The sequence below is a fragment of the Centrocercus urophasianus genome, unplaced genomic scaffold, assembly GCF_019232065.1.
Source record: "Centrocercus urophasianus isolate 14NV4802_14NV808 unplaced genomic scaffold, USGS_Curo_1.0 seq_19, whole genome shotgun sequence".
Taxonomy (NCBI): domain Eukaryota; kingdom Metazoa; phylum Chordata; class Aves; order Galliformes; family Phasianidae; genus Centrocercus; species Centrocercus urophasianus.
In genome coordinates this window covers 18,443,068-18,466,487 of record NW_024884744.1, presented here as the reverse complement: position 1 = coordinate 18,466,487, position 23,420 = coordinate 18,443,068, and the positions used below count along the sequence as shown (strand labels likewise).

The following is a 23,420-nucleotide window of genomic DNA, read 5'->3' as shown; positions in this document are numbered from 1 at the left end:
AGTTTTTTTTAAATACTTCTTGGTTTCTTGCCTTTGAACCCAGTACTGAAAATACACATCAGAAGCAGCAGCAAAACAAAGCATCAAACCCACGGCCAGCATGAGAGACAAACACGCAGACAAAAATGTCACACTGAGAATCCATGCCAAACAACCACTTGGACATGCTCCCTGTGGCCTTTTTCATGTGCAAAACTGCCAGTACCTTGTTTGTTATAACCAAAGCCACTGCAAATTGGATCACACAGGAAGAATCTGGCACCCCTCCTAGCAACACACAGACAGAGCCTGAAGATAATTAGTACTTAAAAAATCTCTGTATTGCATGGCTGACAAAAAGTTTTCATTGCAAGAGACAGGAATGCTTCTATTTATGGCATCAGCACCTATTACACAAATTCAGGCTCAGAGTTGGCAATAGGCAGAAATTGATCTAGCCTGTGCTATGGAAGTATCCTCTTCTGCAGCACCAACAAAAAGCCAAAGCAAGCAGATCCAACCACAAATAACTGAAATGTTTCTACTCAGAAGGCCCCAGGGAGGAAAGAACAAAACGAATTCAAGAGGACCTGCACCAAAAACAGCATTCCTTCAAACCCTGAGCTCACCTTCCCTATGAAAAGAAAATTACCAAGAGGAAAAAGGTTACCAAACTTTATTTTTGGTTTTAAGTAATGGGAGTAATCTGCCCACTCCCCCACGTACTCACCAGCTGAAACTCACTCAAGTGTTGAAGAAGCTGAACAGCCAATCTAGGAACCTTCAGCTTTCTGTTGCTTCAGTTCCACAGAAGCATGAACAATTCAGTGTGGGGCCAGAAGCACTACCTATTCCCACCTATTATAGTTGCTCCTTCTTCCTTTGTTTCTGCTGTTCACCATTATAGACAACTTTAAGATAAAGGTACTAATTCAGCTGACAGCATGGAGCTTCTATTTATCTTCCAAAGGATCAAGGAAATGCAACTGGCTTTCCTGAGGGGAAAAAGAGGGTTTGTAGCTACTCACTCCTATTTACGGTGCCTGCTATAATCTGTGACAGGGCTCCAGTTCCATGAACAGGGCTGCAGCACCAGGGCATACAGATCTTACTGACCAGAAACAGACCTTGGCCCCTTGCAGAAGCCAGCCATAAAGGATGCCTCCTCAACCAACTTGCCAGAGCAGCCATCTGTCTCCTAAGGGACTGACAAAGGAACACTCAGCAGTGAAACATCCCAAACAGGCTGCTATGAAACCTCTCTCAAGCACACACTTCACGTTGTAGTTTCCTGTCCCTACACACACCTTCACACTTTCCAGACACGACCCTGGCACAGCACGTGGCTGCAAGCATGCTGATGGGCACATGTACATAGATGACAAAGCCATGGGGATGCCTAAAGTCCTGTGCTAAGTTGGCTCAAACAGCCCTAAATAGAAACCAAAACAGCTTCTCTACTGGGGGAAAAGTAAAGAGGCAAGAGATGAAAAGGCCAACAAATAAGCAATAGCATTGTCATGCTTCAAAACATCTCTATCCTGAGTTCAGTGACTCAGCATAAGTTTGGGGTATTTTCCAGGACACAGATCCAAGAAAAAAAAAAAAAAAAGGAGGGGAGGAATGCACCAGAACATTCACTTTGGAGTCTCATTTTACAATTCCTGTAAATATTTTAAAAGAGCAGCAGGCAGTTACAGAGAGACAGAAGATACAAACACCTTAAGTCACTCCTGTTTGTTAAAATTCATATTTGATGAGTAATGTAGCCTTTAGGTTACCATGGCAGCAAGATCCATCACCTAGGTGACCAAGCACTAATGATGTCAACATTAACACCCCTACACACACACAGTGCACATTACTGGACTGTCATTTCTTTACCAACAGAGCACATGGACAACCTCCACGAGGAGCCAACTCTCCAGGCAGCACCAGCCCACCCTGCAGTGCATAGCTCCAGAGGCACCACCTGTGTGAGCACTGGACATCCTGTGTATCCAAAGTGAACCTGCAGAAAAACAAATCCTTGAATTGATTTCTGATGAACAAGGAGCCCATTTCACATACAGGAGGATCTGAAGTATAAATCTACAAAAGAAAAAACAGTAGTCATCTCTTGGAAAAACAAAGGGAAAAGGTCTCCCCCCAAGTACACATTGCTTTTGTGAAGTCAAACACAGAACACCAAACCCAAATGTCCAAAAATCACTACACTACTCCATGGGGCTGATCTATTCCAAATAAACCTGTGCTTTCCACCCATCAGACCCATGCCATAGCTCAGTGACAGCCTGGCTGTCCTCATACAGCACCATCCCACTTACCAGTACTGCATGCTTCCATTCCTGTTGTGCATCCAATACACTCATGAGTACAGATGTGTTTATTTAAGACCAAACACCCCATCACTTCAATTAAGAAGGAAGATTAAAGCTGAGTCTTCTGGAAAATACTGATTTTTTTTGTAACAGGACATTATTGGCAGCTTCCACAGAATAAAGGGCTTTTGGTTGATTGGGTTAAAGGAAATGAAATGGAATGAGGATTTCTTTTTCCTTTTGTTAAAGGTTGCTTTTATATCACGTTCAGAAATTAACAGAGGTAGAAATTTATTTCCCTCCACTTTAAGAAAAGGGCATGACTCATTTATTTCTGTATTTTGCTTTAAATATCCTGCCTTTGTTCCATTTTGCTTTGTTCAGCTATTCTACCCACTTCATACAGCACCTGCTGTAACGACACAGGAGCTGAAATTGGTTTTCTGTGGTCCTTTTGCCCTTTCAATACCTTTATCTTATCAACAGGGAGCTCTGACCTTTACACATCGCTTATTTCACTTGCCCAGAACACGGTTGCCACCCCCAGACAGCATCTCTTTTTGATCACACCTTACTAGACAGTAAGAGATTACACAGTCTTGACAAAACCAAAACAATTACGCCTTGCTTTTTCAAACTTTTAACCATATCAAAGCACACTTGGATTCTGATTGCAGCTCACATTTTCACAAGTAAGCTGTTACAGCTTCTCCGACACTTCACTCGTCGGGGAAAACTCTTCAGCCCAAGTTACTTGTCTGAAATCTTTGCTCCTTTTCTTTTGACCATCCTTTGCTACCTATGCCCAATGTTCCTTACGCTAAGCAAAGACCATGGCACCTTCTGCCTGCTTCTTTGCACACAGGTTGAGCAAAGACCGTTAAAAGCCAGGCCCATCAAAATCTGGGAGAAAGAAAAGCCCTCTTTCTGATTACCCTAATTTTCTTGTCTCTCTAACTGGCTGGGGAGGGTTTTCCTCCACTGATGCAGGAAAACAAGGTCAAACCAGTCCTATGTCTGAGAATATAAAAGAAGAAATTCAAAGACAAAGGAACCTTGGTTAGATAAGGGAAAAAGAAACATATTTCTATAGCAGAGGATGTTTTATGCTGAGGCTAGATGATGAAAGATGCTAGGAGGAAACAGGGACTCTCTGTTACAGCAGAGAAGACATCTGCTGGCAGAGAGCTGCTGGGCCCTGAAAGCTTCAACCTCAGCACAGAGAGCACTTGAGCAGTGGGAAACAAAAACGAGCAGCACAGAAATACATAAACATGTTATTGTTTGATGAGAACTGTACACGCTTTGTTGTGGATAAAAGCAGCTTGAAGTTTGCAAAGCTTTTCTGTCTGCTTGTGTCTGTCACAAAAAAACCCTTTGGAAGTTATCCACAAACCCAGAACACCCAATGGGTGCCACCCCGGCCTAAGGAGAGCGTGGAGCTACCAGGGGTTGGATTCAGGCTCAACCCCAGCTGTGAGAGCCAGCTGAGAACAGCAAAGCCCAGGCTCCATGGGAGAGAAACACCGGGCCAACACATGCAGATTTGCTGACAACACAGAGCAGCGTCAGCTTGAAATGTTCAGACAAATTAACAGGTGAACAGAATACATCTGTGTAGCTAACTGGCCAAGAAACTCTCCACTTTTTAAATTAATTGTGAAATTATGTCTAATTAGTTTTCCTCTGTAGTTTTCCTCTGTAGTTTTCCTCTTCAGCCAGAGGACTATATATCCAAGGTTGGTACCTCTTTCTGAGGTACCTTTAATGAATAACTGAATTTTAAACAGGGAATTTAATTAAAGCACATCACTTTGTTTGGGAAAATACACAATACTTGCAACACGATCTTCCATATGGGAGATCTAAAGAGTGGGAAATAAAGTAGGAATAATGCCCTGCTTGGACAATGAACCCAAGTCAAACCAACCCTCACATCCCCTGCAGGAAGAGAAGGGGGTGATCTGAATCACATCCGACTGATTGACTGATGCCTTTTTTTCCACAGGACAATGAAGGCTTTGAGCTTTGAAAAAGCTGAAATCCTCCCATTTTCATCTGCATCAAAGCACCCCAAATCATGGCCCTGATCAGGAGAAATAAAGAGCAGCTGCAGACTTCCTTGCCTTGCAACCACGATGCAGCTACGTGTTAGATGTTCATTTCTCCAGCAACGCGTGCCTTGCCAGACGGCGCTGACCTACATAGCATGCCGTGGCCACAAGAGACTTCCTGCCCAGGTCGGAGGTGTTTCAAACCCTGAAACAGATGTAACCACCGTCTGACCCAAATCTGACTCCATGTCCTCTGCAACCGTGGAGACAAAAAAAAAAGGCAGAAAAGAACCTAAAGTGGCACAGGAATTTTCTTCAAAGCATGAGGAACACCAGGTCAGAGCCTTCAGTCCCCTAGAGATGCCTTCTCACTTCTGCCGCCCACAGGTGGCACTATATGAAAAGAGCAATCAAATTAAACCATCTTGTGGCTATCACAGCACTTTTGATCTGTGAACTCTCTCCACCTCCCCAAAGAAATCCAAACCTTCCTGTACAATGAATGTAAACACGTGGACACTGCAGAGCTCTCAGAAGCAGAGCACATCTCTCCAGAGGTTCAGGCCCTACAGGCTGAAGGACCTCACTCCAGCACATGACCTCACACAGCATTGTTCCCAGCAGCCTTCACACAGCACAAAATGGTGGCAGGGGGTAGAAGAACACGTTGGTCCAAGAGCGTTGCCCACATGTGCTGCAGTCATTATTCACTCTCACTGTGTGCAGCCTCTATTTTCCAGTCATACAGACTGGGCTCACAGGAAACAGCACAATGTCTGCAGCAATGAGACCAGGTAACAAACTTTAGAGTTGGGAAAAATTATTAGACATTAAGTAACTGCACTCATATGAGACTCTGCAATTGGAGAACTCAGAATTGGATGCCGTGATACTCCATAGAGCCCCTTGGAAAAGAGCCACGAAAAAGAAGGCACAGAAACTGAAAGGGATGGGCCACAGTCGAAAAGGGAGATTGTCACCAAGATGGGATTTTTTTAAGTGAAGAATCAGACACTGTACGAGAGGGATTAAGTCATGGAAAACAGTGCTGCAGAAAATAATCCTTTATATGAATCTATGTAAATGCAGAAGTAAGGCGTGGGAGCACCAGAAGAGATTAAGATGATTCACAGACCATCGTACCCTTCAGCTGCAGTTCAGCTGCCACAGGTGGATTAGTGCAGCTACCTGAGCCACAGACAGGGGACAAAGCTGCTGTTTGCACTGCAGCACAGCGTTACAGCAGTGCTAAGAGCTCTGCTGGGACCGCAAACACAGCCACAATTCTCCCTGGGGGGAACCTGCACAGCGTTGGGTTTTTTTTCTCAGACTGTGCTTTGGTGTTCTTTCTGAAGAGCAAGCAGCCAATTTACGTATCAGCACCCTTAGTGGCAGCACCCAAGGTTTGCAGACCTTAATTAGTAAAAGAAGGACTTGGGATTTTTTGGACTGGGGCTTCTGGAGCTCCCTGATGTCAGGAGTTTGGCTTACTTTGCTTTTTCACATACAAACCTCGTACCAAAGCACACCACCAACTACAAAAACACCTGTGCACAGCTGCCATGTGTTACTAATGACCAGACTGCAATGTGTGGCCAAGGAAATGTAATTCATACCAGATGAGACTAAAAGAAAAACACAGCTCAGAAGAAACTGGGCCAGGACAAGGGAACTCACCCAGAACCTACTCAGAAATTGAAATTAGCCCACACTAACTTTCTGTTCATTCCAATGTTCTGAAGATACAAAGGGGGAAACATTTTCAGACTGAAGAGTAGCGGTGAAGTTTTAGTGTGTAAGTTGCTCCAAAAGTAATGCCTCATATTTACTTCCATGGAAACTACAATCAATACAAAGAGCACAACACCACCATTTAATAGAGAACATTTTCAACATTCATCACCATTTTCAACAGTCATCACCACTTTTGCCAGCAAGGAGCAAGAACCTGCATGCCATACTCACAAAGATGTGCATCAGCAGAGGTGGCCCGCTGTCACCATCACCATGGCTGAAATATGCTTTTTTTCCCTTCTGGAACAGTGCTCTGATATGGTTTACAACCAGACTGAACCCAATTCAGTATTGCTGCACACCTTAAGGGCCCCTCCAACACTAAGCAAACACAGCAATGCACAATTAAGCCCACTGGATTTCCTTGCTGCTCTGTAGCCTGGAGAAACATTACAAGCACTCAGTTCAGCCAATGAATTCTTCTTTCTTTGTGAGATTTTTTCCTACTCAAGTTACAGCTTTTGAGCAAAATGTGTGTATATGTTTTCTGTAATAACATATTATTGTTAAACCTTAACTGCTGTTTTCATGTAATACCTGGATATTAGCTGATGTAACCCAGCAGTCTGTAATTCCAGAGATGTAAAAAGAGCAAGAAATTCAGTTGCTGCAAACTGAGCTTTACATCAGCTGAACCTTTAGCCATTTCCAGTATTTCTCAACCTCTTTGGATGGCCCCAACCCTGCCACTTATTCTCATTTCTCTTAGGGGCAGGTTTTCCCTTAATTCCATGCTTTTTTTTTTTTAGTTGCTGCTCCCAAAAATCTGAAATCTGCCTTTACATGACAGCGCAACCTTTTTCTTCCTTCCTTCTGTACACGCTCTCTAGCTCAGTCCCTTTGTTTTAATATCATTAGGACACCGTAAGGCAGCCCAGTGTCACATCTGATGTGTGACACGTTCCCATCTCCGATGAAATGCTGAGTGCTGGGGTCACACAGCCTTGCCACTGCCTAACTGGAAAATTCTCCTGCAATAGATGATGAGGAAACCTTCAGGGCAAGCGCGCCACTTACGAGAGGTGTCAGAAGAGCAGTTCTGATCAGTACACTTCCAAGCAAGAAAAAAAATAGTCCTTACTTTTGCTGTTTAAATCAGAATCTGTAGTATGAGCCTTCTGAAAGAGAGCTTGCATTTTTTAGACAATATTTTCTTGTGAATGTGATCACACTTGCCAAAAATCTTGTTATACGTGGGCTGTATAACTCAGGGCTTTGTGTTGTTTTGTTGTGTTGTTTTTTCAATAGACAAATCAGCAGATGCCTACAAATGGGAAGAACAGATCTTTTTTTCCAAGAAACAAACAATTTCCTTCAAAGAACGCAATATATGCTGAAAAACCAAGAGAAACAGTGCAAACTGGTTGAGTGGGAGGTGTCCCTGCCCACAGCAAGGGGTTGTAACTACATGATCTTAAAGGTCCCTTCCAACCCAAAGCATTCTGTGATTATGATTCTATGAATGCTTAAAACAGCCTTGCAACAGACAAAACCTTTGGAAAAAGAAGAGCTGAAGTATCATGACTAACAGCAAAAAGACCAACAGAAAGTGAAGCCGTGCACCCAACGAGATGGCACCAGCTCCTGTAACCAGACATTAGGGGAAAGCATTGGGGACAGGGAAATTATTCAACCGAGCAGCCTGCAAAGGTCTGGAATAAGGAAAAAGAATAGCAACAAAAGGAAAAGTGGATGAAGTTGCCTGCTAGGAACAACTTGTCAGGTCTCAAAGAGAAGCAAACTTACTGCAGACAGCTTTGTCCATGACCCGTCCCCAGGTGCTCCAGGGCAGCTTTGGCTCCAGTTCTCAGAGACGTCAGCTCTCGTGCCAGGTCCCTCTGTTCAGCTCTGCAGGGAAAAGACATTGTGCAAAGTCAACGCATCTCTTTGCTTTCCCGTGCCTTTCTCTGTTAGCAGTGTCAGCCAAACAGCATAAGGCAGCCCTTCCCCTCATAACCTAGCAGCAGCCTCTGAGGGAAAATATACTGCAGTTTTAACCAAAGGCTCCAACAGGTGAAGCCATGCTGCAGGCTGTAACTGACCCAGTATTTCTGCCTGCAATATGGGTATGTTCATTTACCCATTATTCATTTCCCAGCAGGAAATGAACTTCTGTAGCATGTCAGCAACAGAGGCAGGCAGCTTCCACAGGAAAGACCCCAGAGCATTTCCTAAGGAAAGAGTGACAGTCCCACAGGCTTTTGCTCCTGAAATTTGGGAGGAAGGGCTACAATGACCAGTATTCACCTCCAGTGATCCTGTCAGGCCCTGTCTCTGGAGATGACACAGGACACAGCATCACTTCTCTGCCCTGGATCATGCCAAAAGGGAACAGAATCAGCAAATACCACTACACACAAGCAAGAAAGACTTCTCACAGTTAATGAAAACTCCTATCTCCAATACGGCATTTGGTCTCAGATCCTCACAAATATTTTTACAACTGGGAGTTTTTCATGATTTAGAATGACTTCATAGGTAAAAGGGAGAGCATTAAACATCTCTAAGGTGACAAAGCCACAAAGACTCACAGCCATGAGAAACACCACCACTTTCAGAAACACAGCAAAACACACCTTTTTCTTCAAAATTTTATTTCAATTTAAATTATGGGGCCAGCCAGATTTTTTTGGATAAGAAACGCATTTTCTTCAGGAGAAATGAAATGCTACCACGGAAGTAGAATTACAATTGTGTACATCTCTTATTTAAAAAGAAAGAAAAAAAAAAAAAAAAAAAAAAAAAGCACAAATCAAAAAACCACTCACATTTAAATAAGTTTTAGTAATATCCTTAAGCCTTCCAGCAGATAAGAAACCACTTCCAGAACAATAGTTGGGGTTTTTTTTTAATACAAAGAGCACATCAAATGAGCTTTAATTTAATACAACTTCTTTCCGAAAGCCAACATTCAAATGTTACCACATATTAAAGAAGTTACCTTAGCCATTACTTCCAAGACCTAAGATAGAGTAACCTATATCCCAGCCCAAATGTTTTCACATCTTTACATACATAACTCTTCAGCACTTCCACATTTTTCTAAAGTGGAAGCCTTATGGTAACTTGGCAAATAACATTTTCTTCCACTCAGCTACGATAAACCAAGAAAATAATAATCTGTTAGTACTGAACTACAATACCATCTTGTGGCCAATTCTGCCTGCCTGCATAAGCAACGGCCAGGAAGAGTCAGCTCTTTTCCTTCCAGTAGGCAAAATGAATCCGTTTGCAAAGGACATTAAGGACCTGAAAAAGGCCAATTAAAACATTAAGAGCAATTTTAAGCTAGGTGAAAACACTGAATTTTCTGGAGCTGCCCAACTTCCCTCGTGAAGGCTTTCAAGTAGGCTTAAACATCACTTAGGAGTTTCATCTTGCTGACTACGAAATATTTTAATTAGGAAGAGGACAGGAAGCAACAAACATTTTCTATAGCATTCTCAATCAGATTCAGCCATGCAGAATTTGAACTTTCAGACTCCAATCCATACGCTTGGTTGGTTGCGATCTTAGCATTACTATATGATGGATAAATACAACTTTAATAACATTGTTTAGCTATATTTAGTAGATTCCTTTTGTGTGGTCACAGTAACAAAAAAAATGGTGCAAAATCAGTTGGTTTTTTGTTTTTATAAATACTGATAGTTTGCAGCATTAAAGAACAAAATCAACAAAGGAAAATCATTTTGTTATTCCAGGACATCTATGTAATCATGTTTCTTGCATTCAGAGGGAATTAACTCATTCACTTGCACAACTACGTACTGAGTTAACTACTGTAAGAAAGGAACGATGCACTGCAGGCTCCCCAGAAGTAAGAAGAATCCATGTTAATTTAGCATCACGTCTGCCATCTGCAGATCTGGTGAGCACAACGCTAGTTTAATTGAATAAGGCCAATATTACCAGTATGATTCTAGCAGAAAGGGTTCCAGTTCTCTACATCAGCCTACCCTAACTGATGGCACCCTGTTAGATAAGTGAGTACAAAGAATTTGTTGGTGGTTTTTTTTCTCTTAATGCTGCAGTACTTACGATCGTTAAATCAGCATTTCCATGTGATCTGAAGGATTCAATTACACATGAGCATTCATTTTGCAAAACTCAATATTAGGTAATAGTTACAGACTAATACAATAACATTCCTCTGCTGTACAAATTAAATCATATTTTAAAGAAATGAGCAGCCTAGGAGTTATATACAAAAGAAACCAGCAAGCATCGTTGAAATGAAACGCAAAATGTCACTGCTAGGTCTACTGTCTGAAATACCTTTAAAGCAAAATTAACAAAACCCCTTAGAACATATTTCCAAGTTTACAAGTCAATTCTCAGAAAAAAAATCAAATCATGTCCAAAAAACCTAGAAAGCAGTGAAAGGCATATATACATTTTCCTAATGAACCTTGAGATTTCACTCTTTTAAAAGTTGCTAAGTTTCAATATCAGTTTATTTGCAAGACAACTGTTTATCCCAATAAGCTCACATCTTAGATACGTTTCCCCTTTGATTACAAATAAAGCACTGCACAATTTTTTATTTTTTTTTTTTAAATCAAGGCATATATCTTATACTATGGTGCCAGGTATGCACAGGTCACGTTGTGCTCGTATCTCAAACAAGGTAAGTGCAAACATACAGATTTATTCAGATTTGCAAGCATGCAACCTTTTACTTAACTACATTAATACCTTCTTTCCTAAACCAAACTATTATCTATATGTTTGCGTTCATGAACCTAGAATCTTTCTTTTCAGGGCTCATCAAACAAGCAGTGTCTTTGAATTCTGAAATGACACAAATATCAAGAAAGTCCACATTGTGCAAGAAAGCAGCAGCTATGTTTTTCAACTTGGACTAAAGAAGAGAAAAGAAAAACAAAAACCGTTCACTGAACAGCAGATTAGCAGTAATGTTCCTCATGAATCGATAAGAGTGCCTGATGCTGAATATCTAACAGCGACTGCTGAATTTGGGTTTAATATTATAGGGGTTTACTGGAGATTAAGCTTCTTGCTGTGCTGGTCTCTTCAAATCCCTGATCTGTTTAACTAAATAGGTCTTCTCATCATTAAATTGTTCATCCTCGGTCCTGTCATTCTGAAACTTGCTGAGGAACTCAATGAGTTTGGTCTGGTTCTTTAGAAGGATGTCTAATATAGGCTGCGTCTTGTTAGGGTTGGCTACAAACACCTGCAAGACAATAAAAGGCATTCAGTGGGAAACAGGAGGCTCAAATAAAAAACAAACCTAGCCAACAAAACAGCGATGACAATAACTTAAAATGATGTTTTAATTATTCAATAATCCAAAACGTACACAGAAAATAAAAGGAAGTAAATGAAAGTTTTATTCTAAAACTGATAATTTTCTAAATTAGAACAGAAATCCAACGCTACTGCTGGAGTAAATTCAGGCTGTGGGAGCTATTAGACACAATACCCTCTGCAGAATCCAGTTCAGGCATTCCACAGTTAAAATCTGTAGCAAATGCATCATTCCATATTATATACAACATCAGATGGGTGTGTTTGAGTTCACTGAAAACCTTCACCCCAAGCTGTTACTCTGATTTACCTTAAACACGTGAAAGGCCTCAAACTGAATGTTACGACTCTTGTCTCGTAGAAGGTTCATCATTAGTTTCAGATTTTCAGGTTTACTGATGTATTTTGTCATAATTGTGAAGTTGTGTCTGTCCAATAATAATTCACCAAGAAGCTAGAAGTGAAAAACAAGGTGAAAGAAGCGATGAGAAAACCTGTTCATAAATCCTTCCTAACACTCTGAGTAACCAACACCGCTCTGTAAAAGCAGAAAAATTGGAATTCAAACACCTTTATTCTCAATGTTCAACTGCTAAATCTCCTTTTATTCTCCTGATGTTATAATTGGAACTGAAATTAAATTTTTTTTTTTTTTCTTTTTTCCCCACAACTTCATTATTTTTTCCATTTAAAAAAAATGTTACACATCAACTTAAAGAGTTTGGTAAGAAAAAGGAGTTGGTAATTCAAATGAGAAATATTTGTACTTCTTTTGCTCCCTTTTTCATCCAGGAAGGATGAAAAACAAAGGTGGAAACCTCAGAAGATTCTGTACCCATATTTCCCTTACCTCCTAAGACTTATAACAAAACACCATAAAGCTCAGAGAAGTACACAGCCCCTCTCACTGTGAGGAGCAGTGCTGCAGGAGCAATACAATACACCCCAGAAGTGCCACCCCTGCTACAAACTGGCACACAAGCTACATTTACAGTCAATATTTCTGACCAACTTGAACATAAAATTAGCATTCTGCTAGTTAGGTCATGTGAGTCCCTTTGTTCAATTATTTTATAAATAAATCATATGTATTTTATTTACATACAAATGTAAATAAATTACTTAGTATTAATTTACTAAATAAATACATTACTTAGTAAAATTTGTTGAAGGGGGAAAAACAAAATCTGAAAAAAAAAAAAAAACCAATAGAAATAAACTCTTCCATACAGTCACTTCTGCATGGAGAGAGAAATGACACTAAATTACAGCAGGACTGGACTATGGGAAATTTACTGATCTCAAGACCCAAGTTAAAAAAAATAAATCAAATATTACCCAAAGCAGTTACTTGTTGTCTCATTTAGCCAACTCACTTGAAATTAAAGGTACTCTCTAAATTTGCATTGAAGAAGGACCTAAAACTGCCTTACCTTAAGTGACTGTCTCTTTGTCACATAGTTTTCTGAATGAAGTAACTTCTCATATTCACTGAAGAACTAAACACAGGACAGACAGAATGGTTAAGACCTTCTCAAGTGCTACAAGTGCTCTTATTCCAAATTACTATAAAGAACAAGAGGAGATGGAAATTTGCAGACTGTGTATGCTTTAAAAACAATTTAGGAGGCTTCAGTGTTTAGATTGCAATGCGTTAGAGGCAGTTATGTCACTATTCGTTAAGCTGTAGCAGTTCCTGGTACTGAACAATGCTCATTAACTGCAGGAGGCCGATCTCACAATGTTTGGCTGTCACACGTGTGCACGCAAGGAAATGGCCTGGGAAAGGGTTCCCTCTAGTGGAACAAACGCGTTCTCACTGAAACAGGTCTTGGCCTCAGCCCCTCGTCACAGTTCTCACGTTCAATAGCAAAGTCTTAACGCTAGTTTTATCTCTCTGGCAGAAATGACCGATTTCACTTGGTTTAATATTGTATGCAAATTTCAAAAAGGCATCTAAACAAGGAAAGAAAACACAGATTCTTCTTATTTGAAGATACACAGCTCTACAGAATTCTCAATAATAAAATGTATTTGCTTACCCTATCATAATGCTGTTCCAAAAATTCTGCACTTAGCAACTTGTGTCTTGTAAGTAAATCCTGTAAAAGAGCACAAAACCAGTATTTTCACTACAATATTTATGTGTTATATATACTTTCTGAATAAACTGTGGGTATGCAAGACTTGTGCACTCCTAAGGGCCTTGGCATCAGTTAGGAAAAGTCTGCTTCATTTTATGTTAACTCACACAGGCCTGTAGAATTAGCACTGAAGAATGACATTCATGAATCAAAGCCACACTCACTCTTCACAGAGCTACATACAATTAAGAGGTTAAGAAGCCACTATTTGATACTGATAAATATTATGCTTATCGTCCTGTAACTGTTTTTTCTTTGGGGTGTTTTTATGGGGCTGTTTTTGGTTTTGATTTGTTTTAGGACAAAAAAGAGCTCCTCCCTAAGAATCAGCATTAAATGCACTCAATGCAGCTTGCACGGCTGGAAACAGATTTAAAGTCCTCTGGCATGAAAGTACACACGTACTGTGTTAATGGATGGCAGTTTACATATAGGTTTAAAAAGTTATTGGGAATGGAGTATGCATATTTGAAGGGATGTCTCACATTCTGAGAAATAAAGAACACCATTCAGCATTTGCACCACACCACTATTTGTTTTCTCCTCTCTCTCTGTACGTCTGTTTTGCTCAAGAATGTAACACACAGCATCTGAGTCTACATGGCAGAAACAGAAGGCTACAGAAATCATTCCAATACAGTACGGAGGTTACCTTGAACGTGGCAAATGCATCTGAAGCAATGTCAAATGTCGACATTTCCACGTATCTGAAGAAATCATAGAACTGTTCTGACCACAAGATTATTTTTGCGAGAGGTTCGTGTCTGATGCATTCTCTAAGCATTATCCCACAGTTTAGAGCAATTTCTGGAGACTCGTACCTGTTTAAAAAAAAAAAAGACAACAGAAAACCCACAGGTTCTTTACAGGCACCTTCAAAATGCTACATTGCCAGTTACAATTTGCTATGCTATCACATAAACAGAAATTCAGAGAATTAGAGATACTTCTTTCTGTATTAAATTTCTCTTTGAAATACTTATCTGAAGTATTATTGAAATCATTGCTGCTTTATTGCCAAGTTATTACCAACACAAATTACTCATTATAAAATGAGAAGACAGAAAAATATTTTCTTCTTACTTCTTCTTCTTAAATCAGGTGTTTTTTTTTCATGTTGGTGCACTTGCAGACATCTGGGAAAGCTGTATGGTTACACCCACCAATGTAAGATTATCCTTAGTATCAGCTTTGATGCTAAATGGTCAGTAATAGTGGGCGTAAGTTCATGGCCACTCTCTCATGAAACCATTTCTCAGCATCAATCTATGCATACAGGCTTCCAAGCTTGAGCTGCTGGCAGTGTCCCCTGATTTGAGGATGTTACTGAACGCTGTCCTCTGCGCTTGAGTCTTTACCACCCCAAGCAGTGCATCTGCAGCTTCTGACAAGAATCTTCTGGAACATGCCCAGAGAATTATAGAGTCATTATGGTTGGAAAAGCCCACTAAGATCATCAAGTTGAACCATCAACCCATCACCACCACACCCATCACTGTTTTGATGAAAACAACGAAGCTGTGGGTATGGCTTCATTTAGAAATTGTCGCTACACTTTCTTGGCAGGCTTTTTTTGTTCATATACAAACTGCAGTGTTCTCTCAGCTCATCTAAGCATACACCAACAGCAGCTGCCCACGTCTCCCAACAGTCTAAGATCCATTTGATAGAGATAGACCTCAGTGCTTGCTACTAGCTCCTGGTGTTCCCAAGCACACTAGTAGCGAGAAACTGGATGAAAGTGGGCCTGCCTTCCTGATTCTAACCTCAGCAAGTTGCAACATCAGCTATCCTGATCCACAGAGAAGTTGTGGCTATCCTTACATACATCTGGAACAGCTGAAGTCTCTTATACAACTTCTCAGCTCCCACCCAAAAAGGCCTTGGTCCCAATTCATCAGAAGCTGATTTAAATTTGCCGGCATACTTCTGGAGCAACGCATCATTGTGTGTGCTACGCACTAATTAAATTACCATACAAAGCCATTTGCTTATGAATCAATTTTCACATTAAATGTTGCTATACTTTCCTATTTAGCTTGTCATGAAGACTTGGAATCTACTGGACTTTTTGTAAGTCACCACAGAGCTTAAATTTGCATAAATTTGACTCAGATAGATACCAGATGTAACACTGCAGTCATTAAAGCTAATTAAATGCCTATTTCAAATATCCTGACTTATGAATTTGTTTCAACAATCCCTCTGAAGAGTGACAACACAGTATAAAAATTAGGACAACCGTGTTGCAGCCCTCATTCAGTCACATTTCAACGAGAGCATGCTGAGAAAGTAGTTCCATCTCTCTGCATCTCAAATTCAGCTTCATTTTAAATTGCTTTGAAGAAGCACTGAATCAATATTCTCTTTCATATTATGCCACAATTAACAGTCATTTTGTCCCTCTGCCATCAAAATCTTGCTTCTTCCCAGAATCATGGCTGAAGCATAAGAAAAAAAAAGAAAAAAAAAATCAAAGCACCTCTGGCAGTGCACTTCTAACACAGCACTGAAATAAAACCTCATGCACTGTGTAGGAGGCAGGTTTCACACTGAACTCAGTCAGCATCTCCAGCTGCTACCATGAACTAGGAGGAAGGAAAGGGAAAAACAAAACAGCACTTCCTGTTAAATGTTAAACATGTATTTGATTGGCTTCACATCTCAGGGCTACCACTGTAACGCAGGCCAATGTCTCAATGGAAAGCATGTCCCTTTCCTTTATCACCCTGTTACTCCAGTAAGTGGAATAAGTACTTCCCAACTGCAGTCCATGGAAACTTACTGAAGTAACCCTACCCAGCAGCTTTAACACAGAAGATAAAATGGATACTTGAAAGAACATTTCAAGAACAGCTTTTTCTGTTTTGTTCTGTTCTTTAACTATTGATGAACATTCTATCCTAAAATAACACGTTGGGATACCAATTTTCAAACTTTGCTCATTAATGCTAATAGAAATGTGAGCAATTGTTTTTATATGGAGAGCACGTTGCCAGTTTTTAAGAAAATCTTACTTTAACAAGAAACCTCTGAAAGTACATTTTTGCTTTCCCATTTGAGATCCACAATTCTAGGTGTGCAACCATGTCTTCAGCATGGCGCTGCTCTCCAACACCCAGCACCAGAAAAAACATGAGAAGAGAGGAAGAAAGAGTAGCCTGGCACGCACTGCGTACCCTGAGCCATCCTTTGTTTGGTCCTGTGACTACAGGAATATGAATCACTACAAATAACATGTGTAAGACAAGCTAGGAGCAGGGAATAGGACAGCAAACTGGAAAGGACGCTGGCTAAAAGAAAAAAACAAGCTAAAAAACCCAACCAAATCCACCACTTGATACTTGATAAATGGGTAAGTTCAGAAGGAAATAACTTCAGTGGAAATAAGTTCAGTGGGATCATATAATACACCAAAAGGAGAATGCTTACAACACCACAGTAAGAATAATACAGGCTACTAGCAGTTCCCAATTTTCAGTCATATATCACGCAGAAGTATATATCTGGTGTTCATTACTCAAACTTTCCTTTCCCTAGGGGAAGTAGCCCTTAGACAACAAAATCAAGCATGCTGCAAAGGAAGGAAAAAACATTTCAGAACTCAGTGCTTCTCCACGATTACAAAAACCTCTCACTTCATTAAAAAGTATATTTATGCCTCACAGCATACATACCCTTTTAATAGCATGAACAATATATTCTGTTGAGTGCAGATGTATTCAACTGTGGGAGTTCTTGTACCAATTTGCCTTCTGAGGATGTTGTTGAAGATTTGGGCGACATCCTTTTTGCCCTGTCAAAAACACAAGCAGTTCAACACAGTCTTCAAGTCCACCGTTCAAATAGGAATTACTCATTGTCATCTTATGCATTCGCATCACTGCGAGTTCGGCACTTCAGTCAGCCTCTGCAGTTCAAACTTAGGGGGATTAAATACTACTTCTTTTCTTTATACTCATTTAAAATACGTCAAAGTGCTCTAAACTCTACCAGCCAGGTGTTCAGCCAGATTGCAGGTTAATCACGTGATGAAACAAAGCCAGTTTAGGTTTCATCTGACATTTTGTGTAGCTTTGGTCTCCAGAACTTGTTTTATTCTTGTTTGTTGGTCATTTCTTGCTAATAACATTTTAAGCTGTGCTCCTGCCTCCAAGTGTACGTCCTCAATAATTCATTACCCCCTCCCTTCTCTGGGAAGGCACAATGCCACCATCCATTATTGGTAAGGCACTTCTGCCTGCACTGTTAACATTCTACTTAAAACTGGCACTTTTGGAGGTAAAACAAACAAATAAGAACTACAAAGAGAATTGACCCACTGACCTAAAATACCGGTCTCACATTTTTCAACAGACCCAGCAGCATGAATGTAGTATGAATCAGCACAAATTATACACACAATGTTAGCACCAGAGAGCATAAAGTAGCTGAAAAAGTTATCTTGAATATATATACGCTTCTTATTTACTTCTTCTCAGACATGTCAGAACACAGCTAAAGATGCCAAACTGGTACAGACAAGAAGCTGATCATAAACATAAGCACTTTCTCCATCATTCACATGCATCATTTAAAACCTAGATTTGTGCAATTAACTTGCAATCTGAAACTGCCATAAAGACAACTTCAAGGCTACGTCCTGTTAGCTGCAATCCAAAAAAACGTCAGGCAAACTTGTGCTACACCTAGACTTGCAAATAACACTGTTAAGCAACTCCACAGGAAGGATTCCTGTGTCAGACACACAAAGAACACACACAAACCATTTTTCTGGACAATCTCTATCTACCCAGCGTTATAAATACCACATGTCACATTAGTAAGTTATCAAGTAAAATTTAGGGTATATGTAATTAGCAACCATTTAAGAAACAACAGCAATTATTCAAAACTAGTTCAGTTTTGTATCAACATAAAGAAGACTGTAAGGAAAAAAAGGAAAAAAACTCCAAATGTTTGTAACAAACATAGGAGGGCTACAGTTTTACAAATGGCATGTTTGTGAATTACCACGGAGCATTTGAGGGTCTGTTGTTTTCAGGATATAAGAGTTTGTTTGTAAATGCTTGTTTTCTCAATTACAATTGCAAGCCAGCCCAAAGCAACACCAGCACTCTTTGTTCTGAACTGAGTAGAGCAGTGTTCCAGAAACTGCTTTACTCAACCTCCACATAATATAGTCATCAACTCTCATTCACTAACATTGCCAATTTTGCTCTGCATCTCACAGTTTCCTTTGGATTCAGCAGCAAAAACAGCATTTCCTTATTATTCACCTAAGTGAAGTGACAGTGGTACACAGTGACCCCAAGCCTACTCATTGTTAAGCAGCACCACTGCTAAGTGACCTCATGGCTAACAAGGGCAAACAGACACCAACCCTTGTGCCAGTAGTCACGACTGCAAGAGGTGAGAGTACAACTGTGCTGCCATTGTCTTCCCAGCAAAAGGATTCAGGCTCCCTCATGCAAAAGGCGTTTTTGTTTGCTTTTTGTTCCCCCCCCCCCTTCCATTTCAAAAAAAGCAAGAACAAAGAATACGATTCTGCAAGGGATGCCACCTCTCCTATGGGCACGCCAGCACAGATCAGTGGGGAGATATCTGGAAACTCCGTAACTTTGCTAAGTAGATGGTTTTGTTCACTGCTCTACTTGGAAAGAAAACTTCCAGGTACAAATATCATTTTAAACAGGCCTTTATACCCAGCAAGATTCCAACAGTCACAGTTTCTAATTACAAGATTAAAAAACATTAAGTTTTTGACAGTGTTTTTGTGTTTTTTTAACCATTCTTTTCACACTGAAGTACACTTGAGGTAGTTCAAGAGTCTGAGTAAATGGTTCCTTCTCTATTAGCTCAGCAACCACCAAGGACATCTTCAAGAAGAACAGAGTTTTGACCAAAAAGAGACAGTATTTCCTTCATCTTTGAATAATTTCAAGCTTTAGAGAGGCAAAGGAAGTACTAAACCTTCAAGTTTGAGAACCAGCAGGAAATAAAGTTTTTCTCTCTCTCTTTAATAGAAAAATTATTTCAAATACAGAAAATTCCATATCATAGAGTTCTGTGATATGAATGCCAACATCTGATGACTTTGTCATAGATGAGAAGCCAGTGCAGGTCTGGGGCACAGGTGTGTTGACATTAACTCTAACAAAAACAATAGCTGGACAGTGTGCCAGATCCCATCCTTGAAAAGCAGACAAGTCCCAGCCTAGAAAGCAATGTGAATGACCTGTTTCTCAAGGGGAAAAGATAATATCCTTGTGTAACAAAGTAGCAGAAAGTCTAAAGCAGGAAACTACTTGCAATCTTCTAAAGTCCCCTTAGAACAAAATGAATAGCCCTCTTTAATGAGAGCAAGCCTGTACAAATTGTTATCATTCTTCATCACCAGCAGATAATGAATGTTTCCTTCTCTAAAAACTGAGCTGAGTAAACATGAAGCTGATAAGAATCTAGAGTTCAGCAGAATCCAGATGACGTTTCATGATTTCCTTTCTTTGGCAATTAAAGGCTGTCATATTTCAACACTGTATCCCAACTTTCCCAGGTCTCCTTGCTTACTTAACAGCCTGAACGTTTTATGTTTGCTGCAAACATTTGCGTGGGTAGAGGAAAAAAAACAACCAAATTACAATTAAACACAAATCAGAGGCAGTTATGGGTGGGGTGGAGGGGCGAGAGGAAAAGAACAGGGAAGAAAGCTATTATTTGGGGAATGCCAAACTGCAATAGGACTTGAAACTGTTCTGCTCGCATCACGAACAACTTGGTCATGAACAATAGTGTCTTTAAGCAGTCTTAAGTGGTATGGCCTCTATGGTCAAGGCTGTGGAGTGTGATACATGAGCTTTGGCTTCTTTCCTGGACAGCCACACAGTTCTTGTGGGACCTCAGAGAAAACAGAAAAATCCAACTGTACTGCAATTCCTTATAACTAAACAGGGTGATTTCTCTCTACGGAGTTGGGAACTGAATTATCCTATGTCATGTTTTTTGGAGACCTGTAACCAGCGGTGTTCCTCAGGAGTCACTGCTGGGTCTGGTCTTGTTCAACATCTTCATCAATGACCTTGATGAGGGGATAATGGCCACCCTCAGCAAGTTTGCTGATGATACAAAGCTGGAAGGATTGGCTGACACGCCTAAAGGCTGTGCTGCCATTCAGCGAGACCTGGACAGGCTGGAGAGCTGGGCTGGAAGAAACCAGATGAGGTTTAACAAAAGCAAGTGTAGAGCCTTGCATCTGGGGAGGAAGAATTGCATACAGCGGTACAGGTTGGGGGATGAGCTGCTGGAGGGGAGCTCTGCGGAGAGGGACCTGGGTGTCCTGGTGGACGACAGGTTGGCCATGAGCCAGCAGTGTGCCCTTGTGGCCAAGAGGGCCAATGGCATCCTGGGGAGCATTAAAAAGAGCGTGTCCAGCAGGTCGAGGGAGGTGATCCTCCCCCTCTGCTCTGCCCTGGTGAGGCCTCATCTGGAGCACTGCGTCCAGTTCTGGACTCCCAGTACAAAAAAGACAGGGATCTCTTGGAAAGAGTCCAGCGCAGGGCCACAAAGATGGTGAGGGGCCTGGAGCATCTCTGCTATGAGGAAAGGCTGAGTGAACTGGGTCTGTTCAGCCTGGAGAAAAGAAGACTGAGAGGGGACCTGATCCAGGTCTATAGAGATGTGAGGGGCAGAGCAGTGAGGCCAGGCTCTTTTCAGCAGACAGGACAAGGGAGAACAGCCATAAACTGCAGCATAGGAAGTTCCAATGTGCACAAGAACTTCTTTACAGTGAGGTGACAGAGCGCTGGAACAGGCTGCCCAGGGAGGTCATGGAGTCTCCTTCTCTGGAGATGTTCAAGACCTGCCTGGACACCAACCTGTGTGACCTGGTGTAGGGAACCTGCTTTGGTGGGGGGTTGGACTTGATCTCTGGAGGTCCCTTCCAACCCCTACGATTCTGTGATGTGATGACAAGTGTCAGACAGAGGTTTGTACAGAGACATATTTGACTATAAGTGTTGCTATTTTGAAGTAATCAATAAAATACTGTGTTTTTTTAATACATAAACAAAAAATAGTAAGAAGAAAGAAAGAGCTTGCATCACTTCTAAAGAGAGGAAAAACTGAAGACTTGGTAAAACAAACAGCTTTACCTCAAATACTTAAAATTCTTCAAAAACGTTATGGCTGTTTTCTTGTCAAAGTAATTTAATTTAACAAGATGAGAATATAGACACAGCATGTAGTACTGTACCTTGTGTTCAGTGTGGTATTAGTAGAATAATTAAGGATTATGCCCTAATTTTAACAGAATCATAGCATCTGGATCAGTGGTTTATCTACTTCCATTTTGGGCAGATTACATGCCTAAATTCACTGATTTTGTATTCAGTATTTGCTTAGTTTCCTAGATAGTTTGGAATATTTAGTTTCCTTTCTCCTGGCTTTGTACTGGCCAGAAACAAAAGCTGTAGTTTGAAAGATATTTAAAACCAATTGAAATGACAGGAATTCAGATGCATTCATTTTAAAACAGACAGTATATGAAATATCAATTTTCTTACCTCAAAATCAATTAGCTGCAAGTCAGCTACAAGGGTACTAAGGAGACCACTGTTGTACAGCTCTTGAGCAAGCTGTGCCACGGCTTCTGTCTGTGGTTCTTTTTCATTTGTGCCATATAAGATTTCTTTCATGGCAACAAGGTTTTTTGAGACCTCCTCAGTGGCCTGAAGAAAATGGGGGGGAAAAAGAAAGAAGTTAGAACACAGAGAACACCATTTGTCTTTGTAGCTGCATACTGTTATTCTTATCAACTGCACACTACCATGACAGAGAAAAATAAAAAAATCATGAAATGACAACCTGTTAAGAAAACAATAGATAATCTTTCTGCAAGAAAGGTTGTTATGTGCTATTAAAAAAAAAAAAAAAAAAAGGCAGAGACAAGACAAGCAATTTCATTAACAAGTTATCAAAAGTAAAATCTCTTCTTTTTTTAGTGCCTCTAAGCCTTCCATTCATAAATCTCCTCAAGAATAGTGACAGTATGAAAGGAAATGGACATTTCCATTCCGTAGAACAGAAGATCAGACTGGACACGACAGAGATGACACAGACAGCTTGTCTAGCAAGCTGCCCAGAGAGACACCTGCCCTCCTTCTGCAGATTTTGCACATAGTAGATCTCCTGGCAAATACCAGCTTCACACCACAGTCACTATGCATGAATTCTTTCCTTTCCAAAGAAAAATGCACAAGAGAACCTTACTCAATCTTCAGGTTCCCTCGATATACAAGAACAAATTGGCAGCTGCACCCACAAAGAGCGGGTCTTCCAGAGAAAACTTCAATACAGGGGCAAATGGAAGCATCAGAAGCTTCCCATTTGAAGCCCAGAAGACATCCAGAATGACTGCCCACATTGGGAAGCCAGTGCAAGGAATGCCTGCAGCTCCGCTGGACTGGAGCAACACCTAGCAGTGGAAGCAAAGATCTCTTAAGTAAACAAAAACCTACAAGAACACTTCTAAACATCCACTTCTGAATCTTAAAAACACACAGTTATCTTGGAAGGGAGAGGGAAGAACTATCTTAAATATGTATGTTTGTATAGCATAGCTTGGGGAGAAAAGACTGAAAAAAGATTATCATACATAATAGGTTTGGCCACGTAACATTAGTTCTTCACGTGCTTAAAAGGTATGAATGATCTATGGGTGCACTCATTTTTAGTAATTAGATGAAGCTGACAACAAGTATGCATATACTCCAAAGCATTCATTTGGTAGCACGTGGAAAATTAATAAAGGAAAAGAATGAGAACTTTCTGGATATTGCCTGTCCTGTAAGGGACAC

At 40.6% G+C, this 23,420-nt stretch overlaps 1 protein-coding gene across 1 annotated transcript in view; it reads right to left on the bottom strand.

The window, feature by feature from the left end:
• Nucleotides 1–8,844: 8,844 nt before the first annotated feature.
• CAB39 (calcium binding protein 39) overlaps nucleotides 8,845–23,420 on the bottom strand; it is a 36,694-nt gene continuing 22,118 nt past the window's right edge. The window contains exons 3-9 of the mRNA XM_042820465.1: nucleotides 22,128–22,292; nucleotides 17,244–17,362; nucleotides 14,219–14,387; nucleotides 13,465–13,524; nucleotides 12,856–12,921; nucleotides 11,733–11,876; nucleotides 8,845–11,348 (exon numbers count right to left, since the gene is read on the bottom strand). Coding sequence (XP_042676399.1) covers nucleotides 11,160–11,348; nucleotides 11,733–11,876; nucleotides 12,856–12,921; nucleotides 13,465–13,524; nucleotides 14,219–14,387; nucleotides 17,244–17,362; nucleotides 22,128–22,292 — 912 coding nt within the window. The 3' untranslated portion in view covers nucleotides 8,845–11,159. The remainder of the gene's footprint in view (nucleotides 11,349–11,732; nucleotides 11,877–12,855; nucleotides 12,922–13,464; nucleotides 13,525–14,218; nucleotides 14,388–17,243; nucleotides 17,363–22,127; nucleotides 22,293–23,420) is intronic.